The 20,515-nt window shown below is 37.7% G+C and overlaps 1 protein-coding gene across 1 annotated transcript in view; it reads right to left on the bottom strand.

Annotated features, from left to right (window-relative positions):
* The window catches only part of INPP4B (inositol polyphosphate-4-phosphatase type II B), a 563,351-nt gene that overhangs the window by 65,600 nt on the left and 477,236 nt on the right, over positions 1 to 20,515 (bottom strand). Inside the window, exon 18 of the mRNA XM_081093135.1 lies at positions 10,272 to 10,428. Within this exon, the coding sequence (XP_080949261.1) occupies positions 10,272 to 10,428 (157 nt within the window). The remainder of the gene's footprint in view (positions 1 to 10,271; positions 10,429 to 20,515) is intronic.

Below are 20,515 nucleotides of genomic sequence, written 5' to 3'. Positions count from 1 at the left end.
ACACTTGTCTGGTACACAATATTCTAGTATCTCCATTTACTATAATTATATGCACTTTTTTGGCTAAAATTTAAGGGAAATGACAGTATAGGAAAACATTAATTATGAATGAGAAAATTACAAGCTTTTCAGCAAGGTAGAATGTCTTAAGGATAGTAGTCAGTTTCTTTTGGAGAAGCACATGAGAGCTAAAAATAGGTGTGTTTTTTCCCTAGAAAAGAAACAAAGTTCAGCAGCTGGAGAAAAACTGCACTAGCAGATGCAAATTGCAATGACTCTGGGTTTGTTTCCTGTTGCTATCCACTCAGTGTGACTCTCCAGCTCTGAAATAAACACAACATGGTATGTCAGGCCAAAGAAAGGCCCGGTCAGGTCATAAATGGCCTTTTTGCTCCAATGAGCAGCCAAATCACCCTCACAAAGAAACAGCAAACGCTTTACTTCTCTCCTGAAAGTTATTTTTTTGGGAAAAGAGAATCGCTGCAGCTGCCGATAGTCCTGACACTGTTGTCACTTCCCCCTTACCTTCCTGTCTCTCCATACATCACAGCTGGCATGGTGTTTACATTGTCCTCATGGTAAAGCCATTTCCTAATAGGGATGAAGATGGTGTTCATTCTGTCCTATTTAGTCAAAGTAGGAAATCCTGAAATGCACACGTCCACGCTTCTGAGCTTAGTTTCGTCAGGTTTCAGGTAAGATTTTACACGCACGTGTGCACGTGCACACACACACACGCCCCACAATTTTGTCACTGCACCAACACCTCTCCAGGAGCTTATTGGTCCATTTGGCATCTAAGTGCCCCATCCTTTCTGATTCTATCACTGGGCTCTTTTCAGTGACAGAGGAAAATACAAAAAAGCACGTTTTATTGTCTGTATATAAACTTGCTGAAACTCCTTAACCCTGACAGCAACAAGCAGAGTCTTTGCTCAGGAAAACAAAATGTGCGAGGCTTCACTGAGCTTTTCCTGAGCTTTGTGGAGTGTGCTGTCAGCTGGCCAAGTGGAGCTTGTTTTCCAGCCTTTGTTTCTATAATGTAGCCAAGTGAAGCTTACTGAAGGATTCAGAGAACAAGGGCGGGCGCCCCTCACCTCCTCCACACACCATCTATTTCCCGCACAGGATGCTCAGTCCTCTGAGCTCAACGGCACTTACGGTACTCAGGAGAAAAATAAAAGAGCCAAATACCAACCAACTGGAGCAGGGCATACTGCTTTCCTTCCAATTCCTGAGCCATTTTCTTCTCAGGTGCTTGGTCTTCTTTGCTCATTTAAAATAATTAACTTCAAACAAGCCTGTAGCCACTGTTGTTTTTGTTATCACAAGTTTCCAGACATAGAAAAAAAAAAAGAGAAGCTAAAAAATTGCACGCCCATTAATCTTTACGAAGAGAGATCAGAAATGAGTCCAGCTTTGAGCTTTCGCCTGAGTTAAGGAGATGATGAACTTTGATGCCTGGCGATTAGAACGGCCTTTAAGGAGGGTGATAACATTTCCAAGGTTGTGAGAAGAAGAGACCAAACCCACAGCCAACAGGGCTTTTCTATAATGCCCAGAACTCAATGCCGGTGGGTTCACGAAGGGCCTGTGTCCTATGCCACACCTGATATGGCAGCCTGTGGGCCCCTCTCAGAGAAGGCCCTGTCTTTCAGGTATGATTTTATAACATGAACATCATAACTAGAGGGGTCAGTTAATGCTAAGGCTTCCTCTCCTGATACCGTACCGCTAAACTTCTTCATATTGGTATAATATAATGTGGCCAACTTTGGTCATGGAACCTGCTCATACAAGGCCTCCAGTGTCTGAACATATCCCGGGGTTATGGAGCACAGAAACGAGGTTAACCCAGACACTAGACCAGGGGTCCTCAAACTTTTTAAACGGGGCCAGTTCACTGTCCCTCAGACCGTTGGAGGGCCGGACTATAGTTTTTTTTAAAAAAACTATGAACAAATTCATATGCACACGGCACATATCTTATTTTGAAGTAAAAAAACAAAACGGGAACAAATACAATATTTATATTTGCATGTGGCCCGCAGGCCGTAGTTTGAGGACCCCTGCAATAGGGGAAGGAAAGCACCTGCTGAGGCTTAATGCCTAGAATATCCTCCCTGGTCACTCAGAATATCCTCCGCCAAGTCTCCCTACCCCTTGCCCATCTTCATCATCCATCTCCTGGCGTTGGTCCAGGATAATTAAAAACTCAATCTGGGTATTTCTTTTGTTAACAAATGCTAACCTATCTTCCTTATGTCACTTTTTCTCCCTTTTTTCACTGCCACCACAAGAAATACACTCATTTGTTAGGCAAATAGAACCTCCCAGCTATGAGGTCCTATAGGTGATACTAGTACTTATAATTCATGGCCTCTGCCCTCAAGGAGGTTAAAATGTAGAATGGAAGGTAAGAGGCATGAAATCATACCTACGATATCAGCAAGTTTGGTTAGTGCTATAAAAGATGGGACAGTGACAAAACACATTGAGAAGAGTGAAGAGAGAAGAGAAAAGAGAATACACCTCTGGTGAGAAGATTATGTTTTCCTGGGTGTGTCTTTTGCTGAACACTTTAAGAATGTTCTCAGTGAAGGGAGTTCAGGGAAGCTGATGGCCTGCAGGCAGTGAGCACCTGAAAGTGAGGCTTTGTAGGAACAGAGTCTGGAGGGGCACCTGGTTTGATAATGCCAAATGCCATAAACAAGTGCCTTAAAACGACTGGAGGGCCCGTAAGGGGGGATAGCAGGGGGCAGGAAGGGGCTGAAATGACTCAAGAACTTGGAAAAGGATGAATAAAGTGAAAGTAAATGTTGAGTCTGAAGCTCTGAGAAAAGATAACAAACAAACAAAAAAAAACAATGGAAAGCTAGGTGGGCAGTCACCATAGCAGGGATAGGGGATGAGGTAAGTAGGGGTGGGAGAGAAGGAGGAAGGTGCAGAGTATATATGAGCAGATGAGCCAAAAGCTAAGATGCAAGACCAAATCTGCAAATAATGGGTCTCCTGTAGGGAGACAAGCTTTATTGTAACCCTGGAGTTATGCTGTGCCTCCCTTTACCTCTACCTCAGGGCAGTCTTGAAGGTGCCAAGGGTAGTCACACAAAGGACACACATGTATCTAAAATGTACTCCTCATTGTGTCCACTGAACTAGGATCCAAGGTAAATGACTGAGCTGGGCACCTTCTGGATGTATGAAAGTATGAGTGTACTATTCAACTGGAGACAAGCTTCTATGAGAAGAACAAAGGCAACCTTTCCTCATGTCAAAGAAACCTTGTTTGTTTAAACCCTGCCAGCCTGAGAAAACAGTGTCATAAAACTTTCCAGTCTTCCTCTTAGAAAAATAGCAAAGGAAATGCATCAACTGATATCCTGGCTAAATTTCTCATTTCGAAGCACAAAGTTGAAAGCTTTAAGTAAATTCTGCTAAGACAGTTTCCAGGAACTAAATCCATTAATCAAACAAGCTCTGTATTTGGTATAGCACCACGGTGGAATGGGGGGTTATGCTGGACCTGGAAGAGTCACCCACTCGCATGCATTGGGCTTATTTTGCCTTTCAGCCTTAATAAAAGCTGTAACCTCAGGACTCTGCCACTAGAGTGGGCATGACAGGACACAGGTGACTGCAACTCTACTTCTTCGCCCATTAAATGTGTACAATTACTCCTATAAGTGTTGAAAGAATTAAATAATACAGGTAATATTTTTATTTTTATAATATATTTTTATTGATTTCAGAGAGGAAAGGAGAGGGAGAGATAGAAACATCAATGATGGAATCACTGACCTACTGCCTCCTGCACGTCCCCTACTGGGGATCGAGCCCGCAACCCAGGCATGTGACCTTGACCAGAATTGAACCCAGGACCCTTCAGTCCACAGGCCAACGCTCTATCCACTGAGCCAAACCGGCTAGGGCCAGGCAATATTTTTAAAGCAACCCCCAAAATATTAGCTATATCTTCAAAAAAACAACAACAACAACAAAGAAAACAATCATAAAGTAATTTACATATCATGCACTGTCTCCCAACCTATCTTGCATTTGTTTCTTATGCTCATCCTTCTCTCCTATTTTTTTTTGGTTTGAGAAGAACTTATTATTATTATTATTATTATTATTATTATTAATCATTATTATGGAAAGTATTACATATGTCCCTCTTTTTCCCCCCATGAACCTCTTCTAGCCTGCCTCTTCTCTCCTATTTCTGAGAGAAATCCCAAAAACTCCTGTAGCTAGGAACTTCAATTTGTGTACCAGATCTCATTTCCTCTCCTCTACTTAAGAGTGTCACTCAAGCAATTCTCTCCCCTTTCTCCTACATTGTCAATATTTCCTTTGTTACTGGATCATTCCCATTACTACACAAACATGCTGTTACCTCCTCATCTTTAAAAAATAACCCTCTCTTGATTCTCATCTCCTCTACAGCGCCATTCTATTTCTCTGCTTCCTTTCACAGTGAACCTCATCAAGAGTTGTCTACACATGCTGTCTGCACTTCCTTTTCTTCTTCTTGCTCAACCCACTCTACTTGGGTGTAAACTCTTTCTGCTCTAATAAAGTTACTCTTGCCACTGTCCCCAGTGACCTCCACACTGCTCGATCCAAAGTCATTTCTCAGTCTTTGTTTCACTTGATCTATCAGCAGCATTAGGCATGTCAATCGTTCCCTTCTTTCTAATCCTGGATTTCAGAATGTCATACTCTCCTGGTATCCGCCTACCTTACTCACCATGCCTTATCCAACTTTGTTGCTGGTTCCTCCACTTCTTTTTGCACTAATAAAATTGGGATGTTTCCCATTGTGATCTGTAGAACATTTCCCATTCTCTGAAAAATTCAATCCTTTGTTGATATTATTCAGTTTCATGGCTTTAAGCACGATGACAATTTCCAAATTTATATCTTTAACCCGAACCTCTCCCCTCAATTCCAGATCCTTACCTCTAACAGTATACTTGATATTTCCATGTAAATATAACATGTTCCAAATGAGTTCCTATTCCTGGCCACAAAACCTGTTTCTTCCTAATGAGTACATAGCCACCCCACTCCTCCAGTTCTGCTGATGCCGAAAATTGTTAAATCATTCTTGAGTCCTCCTTTCCTCTCATTCTCCCATTCAAACTATCAGAAAATTCTGTTAGCATTACTTTCAAAATATGTACAGAATCCAAATACTTTTCATCACCTCCACTGCCATCTTCTTAGTCTAAGCCACCCTGATAACTCCCATAGATAATTACATTTGCTCTCTAACTGGTCTATACTTGGTTCTACCTTTCCATCTATAGTCCAATATCAACATAACAGCTTAGGTGTTAAAATTATATCAAATAAGGTTAATTCTATACTCAAAATTCTCCACTTGCTTCTTTTTTTCTCAGAGAAAAGGCAAAGGGCCTACATGATCTTTTCCCCCAAGTTATCTCTTCGAATTCATCTTCTCCTCTCCTTCACTTTATTAAAATCAAACAGGCTTCCTTATTACTTCATGATCATGGTAGGCAAATATCTGCCTTAGGACTTGTGTACTAACTGTCTTCTATACCCAGTATAGCTTTCCCTCTATATACACATGGCTCACTTCCTTATCCCCTGTGTCTTTGCTCAGAAAGGAACTTCTCAATGAAGCTTACATTAACTAGCCCACTAAACCTTAACCCCTGCCCTGCAACAATAGTCTAGAGCCTTCTTACTTCACTCTATATTTTTTCCACAGCATTTGTTATCACTAACATATTATGTAATGTCCTTATTTCTTATGTTATTTTTTTTAAATGTCTCTCTGCTGCAAGGAGATATACTTTAGGAGGGCAGATGTTGTATCTGTCTTGTTCATTGCTGTATCCCTAGTGTCTGGAATAGTGTCTGACTCATATTAGGTGTTCAATTAAAATATGAGAAGCATCAATCAGACCATCAAACCTCAGAGGGAAGGTAGGGGAGGGTGGGGGTAAGGGGGAGAGATCAACCAAAGGACTTATATGCAAGCATATAGGCCTAACCAATGGACACAGACAACAGGGAGGTGAGGGCATGAGTGGGGGGGGTGGGGGGTAATATGGGGATAAGGACACATATGTAATAACTTAATCAATAAAGAAATTAAAAATAAAATAAAATATGTTAAATGCCTGAAAGGAAAGAAAAAAGTAACTTTAAATAATGTGGCATCTTTATTATCATAAAACTTTAGAACTAGAAACAATTTTAAAATTTTGTAGGTGATATTTATTTTACCAACAAAGGAAGGTCCAGAGAATTTAAGTGATCTGCCAAAGGTCATGTAGCCAAATAAGTTAACTGTGAACTCACCAAGTATCTTGGCTCTGAGTCAAGTGTTGTTTTGTTACATCATAGTTCATTGAACAATTTTAAGAGAAACATTATTTTTCTGATAAGAGTATACATTCAAAAATGTAATCATATAAATCATCATTGGAATTTTAAGTTTACAATAAAGATATCCATGGTTACTTTTGCTTACTTTTTACCAAGGTTTTTTTAAAACTTGTAAATGTACTTTAAAAGTTGTTTTACCTGCTGATCTATGGGTTCTAAAGGACCTGATTCATTCATGTTTCTTTCATCATGCAATAAGATGAATGGATACACAGATGGTTGAACACAGATTCCCAAAGAGCAGTGATTAATCAGTGTATTTCAATGCATACAGTTTTCCTAGTGATGTACGTCAAAGAGCTGTTTTTATCTCTGTTTTCCCATCATTTTTATCTATTACTTCTGTGAATGGACAGAAAATATTTATAAAATGTGAATAAAATAAACCTAGATAGGACAGTAGATATGATGGATGAAAGAAATAGGTATTTATTAGAGTGTACTGAAAAGTGTATTATGCTGCAGTCATGGGTTTAGAGATCAATCTTTTCAGAAGAATTGAGATAGACTGTGTCTTGATCTTCTTGTGCCCCTAATACTTCACAATTTCTAATACACAGGGTGCTTAAATATTACTTGAATCTGGAGAAGCCTGAGAGATAGGTCAAATTTAGCAAGATTTATGGATATAAGTGGACTTCATAGTAAAATGTGGTGGTCAAACTAGCTAATGTAAGTTAAGATATCATTGATAGAATTGTATCCCAAAGGAAGGAGGTGGTGTTCCTGTGTCACTCTGTGTTCCATGCTATTGCTTTATAAAATGACCCCCAAAAGTGGCAATTTAAAAATGGACATGAAGATCCCTTTATGACATGTTATGTGATAATGTGGAAAAAGGGGAGTAAATTTGTCCTGTTTGGGGCAGAGGATTAGATCTGGGCCAGTGGGTAAAGTGAAAGGAAACACATTTCAATCATCTGGAATCTGCCACTCAAAAACAATAAAAATGGTTTTCTACCAGTGGAGATGTGTATCACAGGTTAGGTGAGAATTGGCAGAGACACTGTAGGTAAGCTTCTTAGCATAATTTAGGAGGTTTAATTACAGCATCTTTTTAAAAAATATATTTTTATTGATTTATGAGAGGAAAGAAGAGGGATAGAGATAGAAACATCATTGATGAAAGAGAATTATTGCCCTAACCAGTTTGGCTCAGTGGAGAGAGCATTGGCCTGCGGACTCAAGGGTCCCAGGTTCAATTCCGGTCAAGGGCATGTACCTTGGTTGCGGGCACATCCCCAGTAGGGAGTGTGCAGGAGGCAGCTGATCGATGTTTCTCTCTCATCGATGTTTCTAACTCTCTATCCCTCTCCCTTCCTCTCTGTAAAAAATCAATAAAATATATTTAATAAAAAAGAAAGAGAATTATTGATTGGCTGCTTCCTGTATAGCCCCTACTGGGGATAGAGCCCAAAGCCGGGCATGTGCCCTGTCTGGGAATAGAACTGTGACCTGCTGGTTCATAGGTCAATGGTCAACCACAAAGCCTCACTGGCAGAGCTAATTACAGACTCTTTAAGGGCACACCGTAGTCTAAGATTCTAATATTTTCTGATTTTATCCTTGAGTCCTTACTTTATTATGAAATTGAAGTCATGTGGTATTATGCATACAATAGATGCTTATAAGAATGTTTAAGTGTATAAAAACTAAAAGGACCATCTTGTTCATAAAGAAAACATGTAAATACATATGACCATGAATGTTGGGACCAGTTGCTCTATTATTTGTGTTGAGAACAAGAGAGAAGCTTTTACTTCTTTCAGCACTATTGGCATTAATCCTTAAAAGAAGTGTATGAAGTGAGTAAGACATATGGCAAAATCCTGGACCTAAAACAAATGAAAACCCTTCAAAACCACATATTTAAAACACTATTAAGTACACTGTAAAAGGAAAATCTGAAACTTTAAAAGAAAATTGCAGGTTAAAGAGGAACATAAAACATGGATAAAGGTAGTAACAATTCAGAATACTGTCGGTTTGACCATGTTAGCTATACACTAGCAAAACCAACACAAATTATAGCTAAAATGTAAAAATAAAGGCTGGTGATGAAGAAAGAAAAACTGACTGTCAAAGGGGTGACTTACCCTATGAGATTTCAAAATGTATCCCAAATCAAACATAAATTTACAGAAGAAAAATTCCAGAAACTGAGTAAAAACGTTTACTTAACTTCATATATAAAGAAAAAAACAAAACAAAACCTACATGAGGAAACAAATCACTAATAAATGATGTAACAAATGCCCACCAGTATGTACCATATCATACATTCCAATAAATTCTAGATCATTCACTGACTCTAGATCAATTAATTGTAAGAAAAAATGAATTAAATGACTTTCCTACTCCAGATATGAGCTGGGTATAAATTTTGGGCTATTTGAGAAATTAATCTTATGCCTTGAAAACCCATCAAGGGGCAGAACAAGTCACTAAAATGGATTCTGCTTCCTTACCTCATTTTCTAGAGCACAGTGTCTGGCTCATAGTTAATAGTCAAGAAATGTTCAATTAAAGAAAATAGAAATATATGATTTTCTTTATCATATGAATTATGACAAGCTTTCATTCTGATTCATGTAAAGTTGTAGAACTGGACTAGATGTATTAGCTAATGAAACTGATATTATTAAAAAAAGAAAATCCCCATTACAGTTAAACCAGGGAGGTCTGAACATAAAGAACATTAGTGTAAACTATCCACCTATGTCAATATACATAGCAGATGAGGATCATCTACAATAAAAAAAAAAAATTGAAAGACTGATGTTTCACATAATTAAACCCCTGATGAAAACGGGACTAATGAAAAATCAGGAAAACAAATTGGAAAAACAAATGCAATATTGTAAGCACCCATATTTTCTTATAGCTCATTTTTTTAAAGTGAGAGGAAAAGCAGATTGCAGAAGAAGAGGGTAGGGCAACATTGTTTATTCTCTCCAAACACTTAACACATCTAGGAAAAGGGCTGGTGCAACTCTCACAGCAGTTCTTATTACCATAACCCCCCCCCCCCGCCCCCCACAGATGTTTGTCTTGTTTTTTGTTGTCAAAATTAATCAAATTACCTAAAATATTTAAATAAAAAAGCCATTTATAGGGACAAAACTACAGTTGAAACTTTCATTATTATATTTGCTAGTCAACCTACTAATAAGCCATAGATTTCAAATTATTTATCTATATACCTGTCTATCTATAGACACACACATTACATACCCACATGTGTATGCATATATATGTATGTGTGTGTATGCGTGTGTACATGTATCCATAAAAATCTAGACTTACTAATATGTCTTTGGAATAATGCACAAACATATTATTCTTATATGGAATCAGACCTTCTTATATCTTTCTGAAATTATTCACAAAAAATATCCCTCAGAATGAGGCAAAAAGCATTTCATCTATCATATTGCATTCTTTTCAGGAACAATTATGAGATACTGTGTCCTGATATCCCTCAAAGTTTCTAAGAGTTTTAGGATCAGATGCTTGTTTTTCTTCCTAATAAAATTTTGTAGGAATGCATAAAAGTAGATTAAACTATGTCGGATTCTTTAAAAGAAAACACTGTTCTTCTTTGACAAGGTTGTTACGTAGCCAAAAAAATAAAAATAAAAATTGAGCATTGCAAGCAGTTCTGAAAACGCAACTGAGATGCAATTTGATAAGTAGCCTTCCATCATCCAAGCCAGAGAGGTGGAAAAGCATGCTATCAGCACTTTCATCAAAGGCACTATTGACTCTTCTCTTTCTGTCTCATTTTATCATGACTTTCTCATTTTGTTTACTCAGTCAATAATTGGAGAAAAAAGATTCCTTACCCCTTGGATGAGTTTTAATGGAGTCCACGACAGAAAGGTCCTGCTCTCCATCTCTGCTGCCACCGCTGTCTTCACTACCACCATCACTTTCAATCAGTTTGTCCACCATAGCAATAATGCAGTTCAGGCTCTTCCCCACGTTGGCCCACACCCTATCCTGGAAAGAGCATGAGTATCAATACACATTTTTATTACAAAAACAAGATAAGACAAAATCTGATGCATCCATTTTAGAGAAGCAAGAAGAGAAACCATCATGACCATGCAGACTGAGTGACTAGCTCTAATACCCTCATTAATTTGGCCAGACCATGGATACACAAGAAATACATTTTCTCTTAATAAAGCAAAATTTTAAGTGTTATAAATATTTTTATTTAGTTGATTCTTTTTATCTGTCATAAAGCAATGATAAATTACCATACAATGTTAATCCATAATTGAGCTCAAAGTATGAAATTTTAAACTGGATATATATTATCATTTTCTTATAATTTTCCTTATCAATACTTAGTAAGAAAGCAAAGACACAGCAATATTTTTAAAGAATGCTCACCACTTACATTAGAAATTCCCGTTTTTCTTTTTATATTTTTATAATACACACACAAAGTTTACCATTTTTACAATTTAAAGTGTACAGTTCAGTGGCATTAAGTACATTGTTGTGTGACTATCACCACCATCCATCTCCAGAACTTTTGCATCTTGCCCAATTAAAACTCTGTACCCTTTAAACATGAACTCTTTCCTCCTTCAGTCCCTTGCAGCCATCATTGTACTTTCTGTCTCTATTAATGTGACTTCTCCAGGAAATGGAAGTTCTTAAAGTGTGGTCTCCAGCTAATGGGAATGAACTCTGCTATTGAAGAAAAAGGGAGGAGAGGATTGCTCTTCATTTTCCAGATTGGCTTTGTATGTGAGATACATTTTCAGCTCTCTTCTTCTTCTTTTTATTTGTAATCCTCAGCCAAGGATATTTTTCCATTGCTTTTTAGAGAGAGTGGGAGAGAGAGGGAAAGATAGAGAGAAATAGCGATGTGAGAGAAACGCATTGATTGGCTGCTTCCTACAGGAGCCCTTGACTGGAATTGAACGGGGGACTCTTCAGTCTGCAGGCTGACACTCTATCCACTGAGATAAACTACCTAGGGGTCAGCTCTCTTCTTGTTGTCCATGTTGGGAGAAACTGCATTTTAATTAAAAAGCAAGCAATATTGCATGCTGCTCCCCTTCCTCCCTCCCTCCCTCCCTCCCTTCCTTCCTTCCTTCCTTCCTTCCTTCCTTCCTTCCTTCCTTCCTTCCTTTTGATCTTTATCTGAGGATATGTTTTCTTGATTTTAAAGAAAGAGGAAGGGAATGGGAATGAGAGAGAGAAACATCGTATTTGCCCCACCTAGGGATGGAACCTGCAAACTAGGTATGTACCCCGACTGGGAATCAAACCCACAACCTTTTGATGTATGGGATGATGCTCCAACCAGTTGAGCCACCTGTCCAGGGCTGAATGCTGCCTTTCTTCCTCTTTTTTTTTTTTAAATTTATCTTTATTGTTGAAAGTATTACAGATGTTTATGTAAAGTAATGCAAGGGATGGGTCAATTTATCTTAATCACATCTCTGAAAAGCCTGAACAGAAGATGATTTAAAAGGATAATTTTACATTTTATACCTATATGCTACTATTCTTCCTTTACTTATATCTCCCATGATAGGATTCCATTGATAGGAAAAGTAGCCTTTGCAGTCATTAGAGAGATCTTTATTGGCACGAGGAACAGAGTGAAGCAAGTTCATCAATCAAGACCAACAACAATATACGTAGTAAGGGGTTATATGGCAAACAGTAGGAAAAACATTTAAGTCATGCTCTCACATGAGCTGGGAGAGTGTTTGTTGCGGGTGAGAAATGGAGCAGTTTCTTATGCACAGTTCATGCATAATCAGATAATCTATTGAAGATACACTCAGCAGTAGACCCTGAGTAGACTCATTCTATTCTTTTCCCTTTGGGGAGAATATCCTACCTAGCTCATAGTGAGAGAACTCTGAACTTTGCAGGTCATGATTCCTTCTCTTTTATGGCATCTAAATAGTATATTAAAGTTTTTGATTTGGTATGCACTTCTGTCTCTAATACCAGATCATGGCTTATTTGGGACCTGTGTCTTCAATATATTTATTGCACAGGGCCTGGAAGAAAGGCAGAGAGAGAGGGAGGGAGGAAGGGAGGGAGGAAGGGAGGAAGGAAGGGAGGGAGGGAGGAAGGAAGGGAGGGAGGGAGGGAGGGAGGAAGGAAGGGAGGAAGGGAGGGAGGGAGGGAGGGAGGAAGAAAGGGAGGAAGGGAGGGAGGGAGGGAGGGAGGGAGGGAGGGAGGGAGGGAGGGAGGAAGGGAGGGAGAAGTTCAGCATTGCTTAAGTGATGAACTTTTCTAGATCTATTTTTTTTATCAGCAAGAATGTGAAAACTAAACCAGAGCTGGCATGGGGAGTCCAAAGCAGCCCTGGCATATCTATATCTCCATGTACAATTTCCCACTTGTCATTACCAATTTCTAAGGACTTTGATTAGAACAAGCATATAGATTAACAGGGCCAATATCCTTCTTTAAAAAGAAGCTTCAGTGTATCCTTGATTGAATGCAATTTGCACTATACTGGCCTAGCTCAACATTGCCAACTTGTCTTATTTTAATAGCTTGATAGTTCTCTCCTCTGATCCTAAGTTTATAGAGACTGCTGGATGAAAGGAGTTCTACTTAAAATACTCCATGGCACAAACTGGCACATGTATGCCTCAAGCTATGTAATACGCACACATACACACACACCATGTCCACTAAAAAGGGGCATACATTTGCCATCTATCAGAATTAAGTGAGATTTCCTGATGTTTGCTTCCTATGGATCTTCCTGCTTAACTTCACTTATTTACTTATGTAAACATCCTTGACCTTCCTTTCCAATAACCACACTGCTGGTCTTATCCCCAAATGCAGCCCCCAGTCACAGTGGACTCAGATAAGCAGCCAGTTTCTCCGGTATTGATCTCTCCACATTCCCGTGGTTTGGACCCAGACCTATATATCAGCTATCACCCAAACAGGTCTACACAGGAGTGCCACATTTATCTTCATTGATCAGCATGCTCAAGTCATCAGTCCTCTGGTCAAAAGCAGGCTAAGCACTACAGTGAATCTTCATTCTTCTCTCAGCCAAGTGTCACCTCTCTGGTGAGTCAACCTAGAAAATTCTCCTTATTTCTTGTTACTCTTCACAATGAAAACTTTACCGGTCAGTCGTCTTGCTCTCCTAGCAGCATCCTATTAAATAGCTTAACATATATTTTCTGGGCACCTGCTCCTTGCCTGTTCAGTGCTGATCATTGGAGACATGAAGGAAACCTTGGAGGAACTTATATTTCTACCTGGACACATGCTGCTTTTTATGCTTCGAATACCTTCTTCCTTCTCTTCCATCCACCCAAATACTAACCTTTTCAAGTCTCACTACGTCCAAGAACTATTCATGCTACCCTCCTCTGCATTTTTGCTGTCTGATAGACAGAGGGCTCTATGAGGGAAATGACTATTATTCATTAATCCTTTTATTCTCAGGTTCGTAGGTGATAAATAAAAGAAAGAATGAATGAATGAATGGATAAAGGAAGGAAGGGTTGTATATTTTCCATCTCTAATTTTCATATAATTTCTTTCTGAATGTTTTCAACATTTTTTAAAAATTGATTTCAGAGAGAGGAAGGGAGACAGAGAAAGAGAGCAGCATCTGTGTGAGAGAGAAACACTGACCAGTTGCTTCCCACATGAGCCTCTGACAGGGACAGAACCATGGAGGATAGAACTGGCAACCTGGGTACGTGCCCTGACGGAGGTGAACCTGCCGCCTTTTGGTGCACAGGAAGACACTCCAACCAACTGAGCCACACTGGCCAGGGATCTTTCCAACATTTCTTATGTGTATCACTCAACCACCTCTATTCTGGGAATCTCAGTATCTCTGCTTGTTTTATGAGTGCTGGCCATTCACTTGAATTAGGTGATATGGTTGTTGAGGTCAGAATCCATATTTTATACTTAATTTGTTTTCCCCCAAGTACCTATAGCATTGCTACACACCACTGGTGCTTAATTAACATCTGTTGATTGACTGAATAACTAGCTACTTAGGAATAGAAAGAAATTAAGATACAACTTTAAGAAGTATTACCACATTTTCAAATTAAAGTTTGGCAAACTCATAGGCTGAGTTCACTCTAATTAATGCTACATCATGCTAAAGCTTTCAATTCAGTAAAAAATTAAATAAAACAATTGTTTAATAAAAAAAATTTCTACCTATAGGCTAAGGCTTTTAATTTTAAGTTGGTAATTAGATGTTGTCTATATATAATTAGATAGTTGTACAACTAGTTGAGTCATATGACAATATCAGTCGGTATGCTGCGTACCACCAATTTCCAGGATTGATTTTTAAAAAAATGAATGTACCCCAATATATTAACATTCTGCCTGTATATACCTCAGCATCTCTTTCAACAATTCATTAAATTTGGGGTATTCAAAGATTTCTATTTAGTAAATAATGTCTGACTATTCACATTAAAATATATTAAAGTTTAAGGACACTTGGTTTAATGTAATCATACATTTTTAAAGTGTGTATGTAAGTTTGCATATTTATTATTCACAGGCACTTCAAAATATTTGACATTGAACCAGGCATTATAAGAGTCAGGAAAATATCCAAGGGAGAGGATGATATCCAATGGGTGATATCCAGGAAAATCATCCATTAAGAAAAATAAAATATCTCTGTTAAAATCATTGGTTTGAGCTTGAGGATGAACTGCTGATTCTGCAAATCCCTCCATTCACTCTGAAAAAAAATACATTGAACGCGAATGGAGGAAACACTGCATTAGGTGCTATAAAACAGGGGACTGAAGGTGAATGTAATAATCGCATGTGGGAAAATCTAGAATTGGGCAGCATTTCATGAATATGCATGCCCATAAAGATCTCATTTGGGGCTTCTCTTCTTTAATAGAACATTTGTGCATTTTAATGGACAGTCATGAACTTTGCTTAATCACCTTTTGTGGACTTTAATATAAAATAAATATTCCAAGCTCATTTCTCCTGGGTGAAATGGACTGGAGAAGTTCAGGAATGTTCCCATCCATCAAAAAAACAGATGATAGAACCCATTCAGTTGCCATGTCAGAGACTGGCCTCATTCTCCCTGTCTTTTCCTGCCATTTCTGATGGGTAGAGTGGATGCTTTGCTTTCAATGTCCCTTCTTCATTACAAGGTTAACAACACCCGACAATCCTATTATGTGTGACTTAGGGAATAAAAATAAAAAGGCTGGGATAAGGGCAAAATAGCTGCTTCCATTCATATATTTGGGGAGAAATAGAACTTATTTCTGGGTAAGTAGGACTTTGTAATTGCCATGTGATAATCAAAAGAAATTAAAATGGTCACCACTGGGTTTCTGGAAGCTTTTGGAGGCCCTAACTCACCATGTTCTTAGCTTTGGTCATCCCTGATATTCTGTGTCCATCCTGAATTTTACCACTTTCCATGTTTGGTGGTAATTTAAAGATAACTTGAATAGTCACCTCAAAGTTGATTCTGAAATGAAAATATGCACCAACGAGAGAGGATATAACTAGGTATTTTGACTGGAACAGAGAAACAAAATCCTTAAAACAATTTATGAATTCCAGTGTGTGTCTGTGTGTGTGTGTGTGTGGGGGGGGTGCCTGACATAGTGCAGTTATCTTAAATAGAAATACTCTGTGTTTCAAAATAAAAAGGTAAACAAGAACAGTATTTTGAGGGCAAATTTCAGTCATTAATTTACTCTACAAATGAGTATCCAGCACCTTTTTATGTGCAGATGTTCTGCTAACTGCAGCGATACAACAGTGAACATGACACTGTCTTTGTCCTTTAGGAGCTTATAAAGTTCAAGAACACAAGGAAGAAACAGACTGGTTATAATTCATTGTTAATGAGGCTGAGTGATCATGGGATAAGAATAATGCTTTATTATACAAAGTGTTTTGGAGTTGAATGCATACACACACACATACTATATATCTGTCTGTCTACCTATTACATAAAATTTGGAAATAATTGGCCATATTTTAGTGAATATTTTACTCATTTTGATTACTAAACTATAAGGTGTCGCTTGAGAAAAGTTAAATCACAGGTTGGTATCTAGTTGTCCATAAAAATTAATTACCTCTAAAAATTGAGAATGATAGATTTCCTTCTTATTAAGATAAGGTCAATGGTTTCACAAAGCATAATTCTAGCTAGTCAGAAAACTGAACAGATTCTCTTTTGAAAATCAGTTTGCGTAGGTATCTCTGTGTTATGCATGGCCTGAATGATTTTCCCTAGAGGTAAAGTCTAAGATGAAGACAGAAGCCTGCAAGAGATGCTGAGAATACACATCACTGAAGATTGCTTATAGGGTTATCTGGCAAAAATATGTTTGTCCTCAACAGTTAGTAATATTTTGAAACTATCTGTCATCATGGCTACCAATTATGGTAATATAAACTGCTCTATTAATACTTCTGTTAAGATTAGGCATTCATGTTTGTTCTAGACATCATTAGAGAAAGGTGCAATACCAAATAAGCTGTGAGATGTTGATAATATATTAGAAACTGGTTTGTGTAAATCTTATTCCAAAATGCAATCTTTGCGAATATTGAGTTACAGAGAAATCACTTTTTTTTTCAGGATATAAATGGACTTTATTATCAGGATGACTGACATAAATATTACTGTGCATCTGTGCTATTGTTTCTATGATCTATAAAATTCTTGAAAAGTTATTAACGGATTAATGTGGATCATCTATGGTGTTCATGTGACATAAACACATTTTACCTTAATAAGGCATAGCAAATGTTCTCTTAACTTAAGAATGTAACTAAAATCTAAAATTTGATTTACATTTACAACATGAAGAGGGAATTAATTAGGTAATTTGAATGCTGAAATGTCTGATACAGAAAAGTAGTTCAGCTAAAAAGTAGGTTTGGGATAAATAATAATAGTTTCCCTATTCTTCTCTTTGATAAAATGTATCAGAATATAAAGGTTCAGAAGGTCACCTTTTTTTAAAACAATTTTTTAAATGAAGGTAGGCAGACTTCAGCCCAAATCCATCAGTGTACTAATGTTAACATTAAATCACAGTGTTAAAGAGAATAGCGTAATTACTGAAAACTACAAAACTGGGTCAACTTAATCCTTTGGTTGGATGACATGCTTTCATATTTTGGACAAACTAATCTTGGAATCCCAGCTGTTGGAAGCATCTGTTGTAGAAATGTAGAGGAAGACAAGCAGTATATCATCTTTACCAGCTAAAAGATGAAGAATGCTATATTAGCCTATTTGCACAGATTATCATAAAATCTCAATATTCCTTTGGAATTTAATTGTTTACCAACTTTTCAAGAATTCAACCTCCAAAGCACTCAATCATTAATAAGTAAAATTATGCAAATAACAGACTTTTTTTGGTCAGTGATCATTTTAGTTTCAATCTCTTCCATATTGATTAGATAATTATTATATAGATTCATGTCATCAATTTTGCTAACAAAACAAGTTGAAAAGAGGCAGGCTCACTCTCATTTAGAATTAATAAAGATTCTTTCTCACGACCTCAAAAAGAAAGATTCTGCATGTGTCAGCAGAGTATTCAGAAGTTATTTACTAACATGCTTTCACTTTCAAAATATTTATTGTAAGAAGCTCCATGCAGTTGTTCATGTTAGGCAACTGTGAAAACTACAGTCACTATAGGAAATTAAATAGAACAAACAGATTTTTAAAAATTGAGCTACTGTGATCTTATGTCTAAACCTAAACCAATGTAAGTGATCAGAGAATATTTTCATATGATAACACAGAAAACCAATTAAACTTATTTAAAACATTGAATTAATTCAGAAAGTTGACTAGACTTGTAATCAGTGCTGAAACTTTTCTAATACCTAATTAGCTAGAAAAGTGGTACACAGACTTGTTTCCAATTCATTTACTAGCACAATCTGTAAAGGCATTTTCAATTAGCTATATTTTCTTTGAATTTATAAAACTTTTCAAAGTTAGTTAAAGCTTTGGAAATAATGGTAAATGGTTATAGCTTTGGTGAATTTTTTTCTGTTTCTTTTTTTTTTTTTAAAGAATTTTCATGTCTTGAAAAAGAATTTTTTTTTAAAAGAAAGTGGTTAACAATAATAATCTATCTAACAATCAAATTCTGTTATTGCTGGCAAATAGAGTAAAATTATTTTGGGAGGAGAGAGTTAGAAGTAACTTCTCCGAGTGGGAAATATTTCCCTTGTAATTATGGTAAATTTAGACAACATTTTATATACTTTCCAGTAACAATGGGATCCAGAGATGAAGAGTCCTTATGAAAAGGGGAATTTGGAGACAGAGTAGCACCCCAGAAGAACATCATGAGAACATGAAGATGGCCACCGACAAGCCAAGGAGAAGGCCTGGAAGCTCCTTTTTTCACTGCCCTCAGAAGGAATGCACCAGGCAGAACAGCTGCTCTGTGACCCCACTGAACTGAATGGTTCGCTGGACACCTCCTCACCTCACTGTATGCGTCCCACTCTCTTCCATCTTTGCCTGTCATAAGAAGGTTCTGTATATCAAATGTTGAGTTGAAGTCACATTAATGAAGCCCACCTTCTACCATCTGTCTCTCTCCAACCTTTTGTCATAACCTTTTGCCACTATTTGTTAACATATTTCTAACTACCACTAGACTCTGAGGACCTAATACTTACCTTCTAATTTGGAACAGCTACGATTTAGAAAGTCCCCAAAGTTATGTAAAGTAAAGGAAATAAGGAGGGAGGCAGAAGAGGGACATTTTTGTGTAGCAGGAGGAAGGTGAGATATGAGGGAGGATTAGCATAACACAGTGAGGTGAAAATGATAAAAACCAACGATACCCCAAATTCCAAAATTCTCACTTGAGTTTATATAAAATGGTAATTATTTATGAAAAGCTTAAGTTCTTTTCTGTATCTACCCAAACTCTTAAAATTCATTATATGCATTTTTGATAGAGCTGTTTATAATATGCAGTTTTCTCTTTTATCACAAGGAATAGCACTGACCCTCATAATCAGATTATTTAATTTACATATGCTATAAAAGAAAACATAGAAAAAATTCTAAAGTCATCCAATGCCTTGGCCTTTCCAGGTAATGGAGCGCTATCACACAGGTAAATCGTTTATCTCATGACCACCCTAAGCCAACCAGGTACTTGCAGTTGAGAAAATTGAACTTCAGAGAGGTTAAGAGGGGCAAGTGCCTTGGAGCTCTCAATAAATTGAAGGAAAAGGTGAGGTAAAAGGCAGAAATACTAGATTTGCTCTTTTGAAAATGCTTCCGTGGGAGGAATGCAATCTTAATCAGCAACAACAAATACTTATTCAGCATTTACCTCTTGGAACCCAGCTCTGTTTTTCCTGTGATAGAAATTTTATCAGAAGAAAGAGCAGCCATCACTTCACAGCACTTGAGACAGCAATTTTTTGAGAGATCTGGGCCTTTCCAATAATTTACTCCCTGAACACTTTTAAATTTGGGGTAGCAGGAATAGTAATTATTAACTGTTTAACATCTAATACAGCTAGCATACTCTTTTCTTGGTTAAACATATGCTACAGTAAAGAGTTTCCTTCCATGTGGGCATATAATTTGGAGGGGTCTTAGAAAATGAATAGGTATTAATTCAGGAACAACACACACTGGTCTCCCTCACCCAGCACCTTCATGTTTCTCCTGTCTTATCTGCCAACTAGAGTTTCCATCCACACTGGCTTCTTTTGTCTACTTGGCTTTACCTTTTTAAAAAAATAATATGTTTTTATTGATTTCTTTTAGAGAGAGAGAGAGGTAGGAAGTGGGGGGAAAGAGAAACATCACTGCAAGAGAGAAACATTGTTCAACTGCCTCCTCCATGTTCCCTACTGGAGATAGAGCCAGAAACCAGGGTATGTGCCCTGCCCAGGAATCGAACCAGCGACCTTCTGGTGCATGGGATGATGCTCAACCAACTGAGCCACACTGGCCAGGGCACTTGGCTTTACTTTTTTCAGATGCTTCATGTGGCCATCCTTCTGCTAATTTTAGGACACCTAGAGGAACATCTTC

The sequence above is a fragment of the Myotis nattereri genome (genome assembly GCF_964212035.1).
Source record: "Myotis nattereri genome assembly, chromosome: 5".
Classification (NCBI taxonomy): Eukaryota; Metazoa; Chordata; class Mammalia; order Chiroptera; family Vespertilionidae; genus Myotis; species Myotis nattereri.
This window is presented reverse-complemented; position numbering and strand designations above follow the sequence as displayed.